The sequence below is a fragment of the Vigna unguiculata genome, chromosome 2 (assembly GCF_037176805.1).
Source record: "Vigna unguiculata cultivar grain cowpea cultivar isolate G323 ecotype 2 chromosome 2, ASM3717680v1, whole genome shotgun sequence".
NCBI classification, from domain to species: domain Eukaryota; kingdom Viridiplantae; phylum Streptophyta; class Magnoliopsida; order Fabales; family Fabaceae; genus Vigna; species Vigna unguiculata.
Genome location: NC_140793.1, coordinates 18,393,142 through 18,403,698, shown reverse-complemented (window position 1 = coordinate 18,403,698; position 10,557 = coordinate 18,393,142). Strand labels below are relative to the sequence as shown.

At 32.3% G+C, this 10,557-nt stretch overlaps 2 protein-coding genes across 2 annotated transcripts; one reads left to right on the top strand and one right to left on the bottom strand.

Annotated features, from left to right (window-relative positions):
- Positions 1-4,522, top strand: LOC114174184 (transcription factor TGA2.2-like). Its single transcript, XM_028058973.2, has 11 exons — positions 1-251; positions 401-504; positions 745-815; positions 935-1,138; positions 1,792-1,869; positions 1,965-2,024; positions 2,348-2,425; positions 2,510-2,561; positions 3,013-3,284; positions 3,385-3,630; positions 4,059-4,522. The coding sequence occupies exons 1-11, from the start codon at positions 178-180 to the stop codon at positions 4,203-4,205; spliced, it is 1,386 nt and encodes a 461-aa protein (XP_027914774.1). The 5' UTR covers positions 1-177; the 3' UTR covers positions 4,206-4,522.
- A 172-nt stretch (positions 4,523-4,694) lies between these two features.
- Positions 4,695-5,796, bottom strand: LOC114174143 (uncharacterized). The gene is made up of 2 exons (XM_028058914.2): positions 5,318-5,796; positions 4,695-5,202 (listed from the first exon to the last, which is right to left on the bottom strand). Exons 1-2 carry the CDS (start codon positions 5,715-5,717, stop codon positions 5,150-5,152), a joined length of 453 nt encoding a protein of 150 aa, XP_027914715.1. The 5' UTR covers positions 5,718-5,796; the 3' UTR covers positions 4,695-5,149.
- Between the last annotated feature and the right edge of the window lie 4,761 nt (positions 5,797-10,557).

Below are 10,557 nucleotides of genomic sequence, written 5' to 3'. Positions count from 1 at the left end.
TCTTATAGAGACACCAACATTTTCTCACTTCTCATCTCACACAACCTTCTTCTTTGTTCCCATAACAATCTTCTGTTATCTCAACACAACAACCTATTCTGATAATGATGATGACGATGATGTTTGCGTGACGAGAGAAACAAAATAGCATTTTTGTTCTGGTCGGTCCCTTGTTTGATGAAAAATATGCAAGGCTTCAAGACAGCACCACCAAGTTCACAACTCTACTGCCACTCTTCCTTTTTGCTTCGGTGTGTAGTAGCTTTTGCCACCCTTTTGTTCATTTGTTTCTTTTTGTTGTTCTTCTTGTATCTCTTTGTGTTCAATGAACTTGTGCCGTTTTGGTGTTGGCAAGTTTCTGTCTGTGCTGATGAAACAGAGCATCTCTGTTTTGAAACAGGGGAAACGACGGCAACCGAAACCCCACCACCGGGTTCTGTGATCTTGGGGACCTTCACCATTCCTCTGCCGTTTTTCATCAAGATGGTGTTGATTTAGGCTCAAGTAACCTACTCTCATTGTATTTGGTTGCACCGTATGAACAAAATGAATATGGCTTTAGTGTTGTTTTACGAAAATAGTTCTTGTTTTCTGCAACTCTAAATAAAAAGTCTTTTTTTTTTTTTTTTTTAAAATAAAAAACAAGAAGTAGTTGCTTCCAAACACATGTTAACCGTAAATTTAAGAAGTAGTAACTTTTATGTGTGAGTTTGTCTGTAATTTGGATTTTGTATTGTTCTGCAGGTTCTATGTTTAGTGTGAAGTCAAGCAATGTTGTTGGTGGAAGTAACATGCAATATGGAACATTGAGCACGGTGGCTTTTCTTCTTCTTCTTACCTTTTCGCTTTGCTGTTGAAACATTGTAGATGGGTTTTATTCTGTGAGGGTCGTGTTTGATTGAAATTTTGGGTTGGAAATGTTGTTTTTGTGTAGAATGTTGGGTCTTCGGAGATTGGTTCAGGTGGGGGAGGGTGCATGGATACAGGGCTGCAACTGATGTACCACAAAGGAGTGGCTATGCAAACTTTGCCTTTGGGGAATGGTCATGTTGACAATTGGGCTGATTCGGGCATAGCAGATAATAGCCAACAAACTGATGATACTTCCACAGATATTGATACTGATGATAGAATCCAAGTAAGTATAAAGTCTCTTTCTCAATCATGTAATCATTTTCTTTGGTATATAACTCTATTTGACTATTTGATTTGCATTTTCTTTTGGTTTGTATGAAGGATGCTTAAGACAATCATTTTAGAGTATTTTAGAGAATTTTGTCCATACTTGGTTTAAACTTGTTATCCGTAGGAATTCTGGTTTTAGTTCTATCAAGATTTCACTCATTTCTAGTTCCTACAGAACAAGGATGTGGCTTTAGTCCTCGCTGGAGACTAAAAATATCCCCCCTCTTAAGGACTAGAAGCATGAGACTATATATTCAAAATTCAAAATTAGTGATAATTTCAATACCAAAAGCCTGGTTAATACTTCTACAGTTCTACTGGAACAGAATAACTGTGTCTGCAGAATTTCCTTTAGGCCCAATCACCAATTGAGTTGAAAACATAAGGTTTTCTTTTATATACATGTTGGATCAAGTGCTTATGCATTCTAAAACAGTTTTGGGAAACAAGAAATTTATGCTTTCCATGAATTAGAGAAAGTGTGCTTGTCTGCATGTGTGAGGCTATTAAGCAGGTGAATAGGAGTATATTTCTACCAGATTTATGTTTTGGATTAATAACTGAATCTTGATGATGTGTTATTGTGTTTTGTGGACCATGTGTTAGTGCAATAGAGGTAAGAATGGCTCACGTATGGTTATGCAGTCCAAGGATCAGACAAAGATCAAACCTGAAGATCAGAAGGTTTTGTGTTTGATTACAACTTGATTACAACTTGGTTAGCTACTAAGTTGTGTTTCATTACTAATGCTTTATATATTTGGGTGCCATTTTTCTAGACCCTTCGTAGACTAGCTCAGAATCGAGAGGCTGCAAAGAAGAGTCGGTTAAGGAAAAAGGTAATTGCTTCAAAGTTTTACACTGGATTGTTCACATTTTAAACTTTGACTTGTAGAAAACTATAATTGAGATCCTTTTGTTAAGTTAATTGACTTGATAACCCTTTTTCATACGTATGTTATCTATATGATTGATGAAGAGACTACTATATTCAATGACTAGTTTTTATAAATTTACAAGTTTTGGTATACTATGATAGAATTGTGTAAGTTAAGTGTACAAATAGCAAAATCACATACTTGTGTAAAAATTATGTAAGTTTCAATTTAGTTAGGTTCAAGATTTGAGCAGTCATTCACTTATAGGTTTTGGTTTTAAATAGGCATATGTACAGCAATTGGAGAACAGCCGAGTCAAGCTTGTTCAATTAGAGCAAGAACTTCAACGAGCACGTCAGCAGGTGTAAGAAGTATTGGATTTCTGGTTGATGTTTGTTGCACAGATAATTTGATTTTTTTTTCTAACTTGGTTTGTTTCATTGCAGGGTATATTTATTGCCACTGAAGGGAATCAGGGTCATTTGGCTGTTGGAAATGGTACCTACAAAAAGAAACATTTCTTGCACACTATTTCCTGCAGTAACCAAAACATAATGCTTATATTGCTTTCCTTGCATTCTCTTGAAATTTAAGTTTGGTAGACAAATGGTGTATAGAGTATAATTCACTTGTTACCTACTAATCTCCTGTATTCATTTATGATAATATGTCGTTTAAAAGTACTTGTAATCCAAAGTGAAGAAACAGCTTAATATACAGCATTGTTTTGGAGTAGTTTAATGCATAGAAATACTTGCAGCTGAATAAATACTGTATTGAGGTTATGGCCAGAAGATCAAAGATTGCTTCTAGTTGTTGACACAAGATTTCATGAGCATGGAGTTGAGGTTCATATGGTGCATGCTGTGTGATATATTAAAGTGCAATCTGTTGAAGTTTACTTTATCATAGAAGGACTGTGATTGATGATATTTGATTGAACATGCAGGTGCCTTAGCATTTGACTTGGAATATGCTCACTGGGTTGAAGAACACCAACGTTTGCTCAATGATCTAAGATTGGCTGTGAATTCTCAAATGAGTGATGATGAGTTACACATCCTTGTTGAAGGTGTGAGGGCACATTATAATGAGTTATTTAGGTTAAAGAGAATAGGAGCAAAGGCTGATATATTTCACATACTTAGTGGAATGTGGAAAACTCCAGTGGAAACACGTTTTATGTGGCTTGGTGGATTCCGTTCATCTGAACTGCTAAAGGTGATTCACCAATTTAGCTTTTTCATTTCATTTGTGCTCACTTGTGTTAGTGTCTAAATTTTTTCTGGTTCAATTCCTTTGGTTGTCTTTTGGGATTCAGATCATCAAGAACCACCTTGAGCCTTTGACAGAGCAGCAATTGTTGGGAATTTGTAATTTGCAACAATCTTCTCTTCAGTCTGAGGATGCTTTAGATAAAGGCATGGAAGCATTGCATCAATATCTTGTGGAAACACTTTCCTCCACCTCCCTTGGACCCAATGGTAATGGAAATGTTGCTGATTATATGGACCAAATGGCTCTTGCAATGGCCAAGCTTGGTGAACTAGAAGGTCTCCTTCAGCAGGTATGAAAAACTAACTTTATTGAGCTAAATTTGATTAGAATTTCAAACCCATCTTAGAAGTTTTTTCTACTCGTCCTTCTACTGCTTACTAAATGAAAAATATTGTTTGGTTAGAAATTTTTAAGATATTAAATGGACTTCCATTTTCATTTACTAGTTCTTTTGTGAATGGATTATCTCATGTGGAAACCTTTTATCTTGTTTCATAATTATTCACTAGTTTAAATAAGGCTTCATGTATTTGGAAGAGGAAAATTTGAGAAAGGAGTCTTAGAATGTGCTACATATCACAGTACATGTTTAGTTGAAAATTTTCTCTCATTTCCTTCTATCAGAAAAAAGAAAAAAAATTCAGCACCACCATCAACATGATCAGATTCATAAGTTTATACAAACAGCAGTGTTCTGAGTATGTTTTATGTTCTTAGGCTGATCTCTTGAAGCAACATTATCTTCAACAATTGCAACGAATTTTGACGGTACGCCAAACTGCAAGAGCACTCCTTGTCCAAAATGATTTCATTTCAAGACTAAGAGCACTTAGTTCATTATGGTTGGCACGCCCTAAAGAATAAGGACTCACATTAGTATCTATCACCATATGTTGCCTTCAAACTAAATGGCATTGTCTGTTCTAAATATGAACAAAGTCAAGAGTTGCTGCCACTTTCAAATATAGTGTTGATAATAAATCCATTATACTGTGAAGAAACCTTTGTTATTGTGAAGAAACCTTGTCACTGGTAGCCATGTTTATGTTCTGTTCTATCACCTTGGATGTTCTGTATATTAGTAGGCATATTTATGTGGTCATTATTGTACAAGGGTTACATCTAAAAGCTGAGACTGGTGTAAATGCATATCAGTATCAACCTCACCCTTTCACCAACAATCGTACTATTGCATAAAAGCATGAATTTTCTTTGAACAAAGCATAAAAACATGGTAACGTGATAATCGGAAGATAAGCCTCAGTATTTTCCCTTTTCTTTTTCTATTAAACATTCACATGAAGTTCTGATAAATAAAATTAAATGTTTTTCCATCTTTAATTGTAAATATCATTAATCAACACTATTTTTTTATTATGATAATAATCCATGTAGCACGGATATTGACACGGACATAAGATACAATACAAACACGAATCCTTTGACACATGTAGTTTTCAAAATGTAAAATACATGAACACGAATCTATATGCTATATTATTATGTATTTACATACCCAAAATCATTTCTAAACAAGATTAGTCAAATCTAATAATTTACACACATTATTGACTAATACAAATATGAAAAAACAACTTCACACATGTATGTATATCCTAGATGGTTTGTGATAAATTATTTACATAGCTGTCTCAGATTTGTGATGTAAAATAAATATTCTGCACCTGCTTCCCCTCTGTACTTGTGATTGATGATACTCCAGATTATTCAAATGGGCTGAGTTATGATGAACAAGGTAGAATCTTCTACTTTCACTAGACACAAACTTAGAAAGAATAGTAGTTTCTTCAATACTTATTTGCCACTGGTTTATATATTCGCTTTCTGCCATTCATTGTTCCTGGAAAATTTATAGAAAAAGTACAAACATAACATGAGCTATAGTTAACTATCTTTTTCTATTGGTTTGGACTAAAATCAGAGTTGAAAGATTGAAATAGACAAGGAATCTGTACCTGGTCTCTGATATTTTTTACCAGTCACAACTCGGGGAATGAACACCCCAGTACCTCTTCCACTCTTCCAAAAATTCACAGGCAAAGGAGATGAACTCGAACTTTGTGCTTCCCATGAACAAGAGTATTTTGCAAGTGGTGGTGGCCTTGTTGAACCACCAACACAAGCTTCATTGAAAGGTTGTTTTTCAGCTGATAAATCTTCATCTTCTGATGTCAATTGCAGAATCTGCCTCCTAATCTCAGCATAGAAAGTATCATCATCAAACTGTGCCTCCATAAATAGGGTTTGAGTTTGTAAGAATATACATGAAAAATTGAACTTGGGGATTAAACAAACGTAGGAATTGAGGCTCATATATATAGACGAAAGAATCACATAAAACATAGAAATACACATTTGTTTGTTGACAATGTTTTGTTTTGGGTCCAAGAAAGCAGGATTGTACAAAATTCATTTCAAATAGTGTCTAAATTGGGAGAATAAGCACTATTTAAATATGTGAATAAGTCTCGTATGCCTTAAGTGCTTTGAATTTTAAGTTGCAATCATTTAACACATGAGCCAAATTAAATGTATGAGCATTTTAGAAGGTATTTGGAGGTTACTTTAATAATGGCACAATGTAATGTAATGGTTATTCATCTTCAAATATAAACATAAACCATACTTGTAGCTCTGGGAACCATGTATTATATAATATAATATTCGGAATGTGTTATTTCTTAACATTGACTTGGTTTGTGCTTTACGAAGTGGCTAAACAAGAGTATCAAATTGGTGGTGGATCACCACTCACGTAGCATGACTAATTAACTAGCATTTAAAGGGTCAAACTTATTCTATATTTTGAATGATTCTGGCATAATCTTTGTAAAGGTTAAAGAATTTGATTGAAATGTAGGGATATGTTTTACATTGTTGTTTAATCATGGATTATCATGTTTCATAAAACTATTAATTTGTGTAATAATGAGTTTAAAAGTTATGTCAGATTATTTCTAATCACTAAGAGCCCAAAAATAGTGTAATTCTTTTAAATAATCTAAAAGTTGAATAAAGGCAACGATATTCGTATACTATTCAGAATTATCAAATAAAAAATATTAGGTGGGTCGATTTACTGGATTAAATTGTTGCACCTTGAATTATAGTTGTTAAAACTGGTTAATTTAATTTGTTAAACTCGGTTTACATTGACTCGCGTTATAAATCAGTTGCTCCAACTCCAATCATTAGATGTGTAATTTACAAAAAAAAAAAAAAATAGCCTGGTTTAACTCTCCACAATGTAATAGATTAATCGAGTCAAATCACTGATAATTATTTTTGAAATAAAATACAAAAATAACTTTTTTATTTATTTAGCATAACATAATACATGAAATTAAGACTCAATGATTAAGTAGTGAAATTTTTATATAAGATATCATGGATAATGACTTAAAAGTATATTAACTTATTCTTCACTACTAGCAAACTTTAAGTTTTCAAGGTTTTAATATTAATTCCAAAATTTCAAGTTATTCACACAAGAACTAATATATTAAAGAACTAAAATTTTAATTCAGCATTGTTTTTGTAATTAAGTGATTTTTTGTTAGATAGATTGATAGATTAATCCATGAGGAGTTAAAAAAGTTATATATAAGTGCGTTTGTATCTACCTAACTTTTACGGATAAAAATATATATATTTAAATATAAAGTAATATTTCCTAATATGTGTGTATTTGATTATAGGATTTGGAGAGAATGATAAGGACAAATCCCAAACTCACCCATCTGATGTGTTCAAATTGAAGACTTACCATTCATTTGATTGATAATCTTAACATATAGGTTTTATTAGGTTCAATAGCTTTTTTATCATTTTATTAAAATATTTTTTTTATTTCATTCTTTTTTAAATATCTTTCATATATATATTGTTAATTTTGTTTTCAAATTAACTTTAACTAATAATGTATTTTTTTTATATCATAGGTTATTGTTGGAACGATTTTATCACGAGAGAAAAATCATATTAACTCGTTATTTAAAAAAATAAAACTAAATTAAAATTATTTAGAAAAATAAGACAAAACGAAAAAAAAAATCACCATCATAGTAAAAAGAACATTAATGTTGTGTTGGATTGAGAGATGAATTTGGACGAGAATATGAAGTTGTTTTGAGTAAGGGAGTGTGATTTGGATGGATTTAAAATGAAAGTTTATAAAAGTTTGTCTATGATGTGATTAGAATAAAAGATTAAAAAATATTTTATTTGATAAATTTAGATGATTACAATTTTAACTCTGAGAATAAATATGATATAAAGTTAAAGATAAGCAGTGAAAATTATGTTAAATAATTTGTGAATTGTTATTTAAAATTTAAAATATTAATTTAGAATAATATTTAGTTAATGTAATAATTTATAAAGTTTTTTTAACACAATAATTGATTCTTGAATGCTTTTGCATAACATGGAATTGATTTTCTACATCAATATGACACTTTCCAAAATTAATTTCCAGTCACATTAATAAAGCTCTCTCCCACTCTACCATCACTTACCTTACCACCATTGGGATTATGATTATTTGACTCCCAAATTTTGACTACAAAATGACTCCATGATGTGGCCAAGTGAGATGAATTTTATCTTTTAATTTAATATTAAAAAAAAAAATACTGAGGTAGGAAGTGGTGGAAAAGAAGTGAACAACCTTTCTCACTTTACCACTTTCAATTTTTGTGGAGTCTTTCGTGGTTTCTATCTCGTGCTCTACGCTTTTCTCTTTTCACCCCCAACCCAACGAAAGCTTTTCTTCGAAATTTGTTAGGGTCTTTTTACGAAGACAGGTAAAAAACAAAGACAGAGAAAGTGTTAAGGAGAAGAGGTGAAGGGTCGTTTTCATTTTCTCTCGCGTAGAAGTGGAAAAGGTTAGGGAGAAGATTTTTTGGTTTCATTGACTATGGTTATTTGTCTCTCTCGCAAAGCACAAAACGACATTAGGGAGAAGAGGTGAAGGCGATTTCTTTGGGTTGTTTGGACATTATTTTCGAAGGTTCTGGTTGTAAGAAGCATGGTGGTTGTACGACATTGGAGGGAGACAATGGAGGGAGACATTGGAGGTATGAAATCCTTTTTTTACTGTTTGTTGCGTTAGGGTGTGTTTTAGTCTGTAAAATAGCCAAAGTTTTCATTTTTTTTCCATTTGAAGTATATGATTGTTGATTGTAGGGTTTCTGTTTGTTGTGTTTTTGTGAGTTCTGTCATGGAGTTGTTTAGTTTTTTTTGGGCGTTTAATTGGTTGAAGTTGAAGTTGCTTTTTGATGAACCAAGTACTTTTGATAGGTGCGTGAATTACCGTGTTTTAGTTTGTAAAACACCCAAAGTTTTGATTTTTTCCATTTGAAGTAGATGGTTGTTGATTATAGGGTTTTTGTTTGTTGTGTTTCTGTGAGTTTTGTGATGGAGTTGTTTAGTTGTTTTTAGGCGTTTAATTGGTTGAAGTTGAAGTTGCTTTTTGATGAACCAAGTACTTTTGATAGGTGTGTGAATTACCATTTTGCTGAATATGTTTGATTACAACTGTTTGCATTTTTTGCTGATGACTTGTGTGGAAACAAGTAATGACCTGTGGTGCATTTTTTTGCAAGCATTGAGATCACTCAATTTTTTGAACTTCCATCTTATAGTAGTGACAAGTTGTGAATATGGTGATTAACTTTGGTGCATCTTTGTTTATTTCTATATATGTGTTTCATGTTGTTGATTAAAACTATCTACATTTTTTGCTGATGACCTTTGTGCACACAATTGATGACATGTGGTGCATTTTTTACAAACATGTGGGATCACTCAATTTTTTTTACTTTCTTGATATAACATTGACAAGTTATGAATGTGGTGATTAACTTTGGTGCATATGTACAATTTATAGTGATTTGTGTTCCTTTGTACATATGTGCTTGATGAATTTCAATGCACTTGTTGTCTTATTTATGAATTGTAAGTAAGTGGACTAGATCATTGGATGATCAAAGTACTTTGATAGGTGCGTGAATGATTGTAGGATTTCAGTTTTTGGTGTTGTTGTGAATGTCTTCCTGTGATGGAATTAGTAATGTTTTTATTGGGTGTGAAATTGGTTGCTTGTGAAATTAGGTTGAGTCAATTTCAATGTGTGGTATGAGTCAGTTTACAATTTATTGTCTGCATTTGATTTAAGTATGACAAAGTCTAAGTTCCTTTTTGATGAACCAAATAGTTTGATAGGTGAGTCAATATATGATTATTAGGGTGATTCCAATTGTCTAATTTTATCTAATGACGTGTGTGCATAGAAGTCATGACCTGTGGTGCATTTTTTGGTTCATGTGGGATGACTCAATTTTTTGAACTTTTATATTATAACAGTAATAAGTTTTGAATGTGGTCATTTACTTTGGTGCATTGTGCAATTTACAATGATTTATGTTTTTTTAAAGATATGTTTTTAATGAATTTCAATACACCTGGTCTGTTGTGTAGGAATTGGTGCACTTGATGAGATTGCACATGATGACATTGCTTGATTTGGTGATACCCATTATTTTAATAAATGAATTATGCTAACTTAAGTGAATACCCTTGGTTTTTATTTTTTACAACCATTGTGTCAATATGTATTACTTTGAATTAATGTATAATGTGTGTTATTTAGTTACTTTGAAAGTTACTAAATATTCAAATTCATGATGAGTTTTGTTGAATGAAGTGATGACCATAGGTTTATATTTTGCAAGGATGTTGTAAGAGTAAGTATTTTTCCATTTAAGTGCTGGATTAAGTTGAATATTATGCACAATTGTGAGAATTAATATTATAGTGTAATATTTGTCCATAGTGACATTTTTCTTGTGTTGTGAGGTTTGTACAATTATTGATTTGTTGGAATTGTGAGATGGCTCGTAAACGGAAAGGAAAATCTTCTCCATAAGCATATAGTAAAAGTAAGAAGGCAAATATGGCAGAGAAGGACCAACAGGTAATTTTTCAGGCCTTGTGTACATTTAAATTGAATTTTGCTTTTGAATTGTCATCTAAATTGTTTTCTTGTGTAAATATAGGTTAGAATTGTGCATAAGTGTGACACGAAATACATTTTTCAAGCCAACAATTTACTCAAAGCGAGTCACCGTAAAAGAATTGAACCCTAGTTATGGAACACAATGTGTAGGCCAATGTGGACCACAATGTGCAACTA

What these genes read in the sequence shown, in the direction of transcription:
- LOC114174184 (XM_028058973.2), top strand. Translation starts at nt 178, where the DNA reads ATGAAAAATATGCAAGGCTTCAAGACAGCACCACCAAGTTCACAACTC. An exon ending in TCATTTGGCTGTTGGAAATG is followed by an intron (nt 2,562 to 3,012) that starts GTACCTACAAAA and finishes TTGAACATGCAG; the next exon opens with GTGCCTTAGCATTTGACTTG. An exon ending in GTTCATCTGAACTGCTAAAG is followed by an intron (nt 3,285 to 3,384) that starts GTGATTCACCAA and finishes TTTGGGATTCAG; the next exon opens with ATCATCAAGAACCACCTTGA.
- LOC114174143 (XM_028058914.2), bottom strand. Translation starts at nt 5,717, where the DNA reads ATGTGTATTTCTATGTTTTATGTGATTCTTTCGTCTATATATATGAGC. An exon ending in TAAAAAATATCAGAGACCAG is followed by an intron (nt 5,203 to 5,317) that starts GTACAGATTCCT and finishes TAAATTTTCCAG; the next exon opens with GAACAATGAATGGCAGAAAG.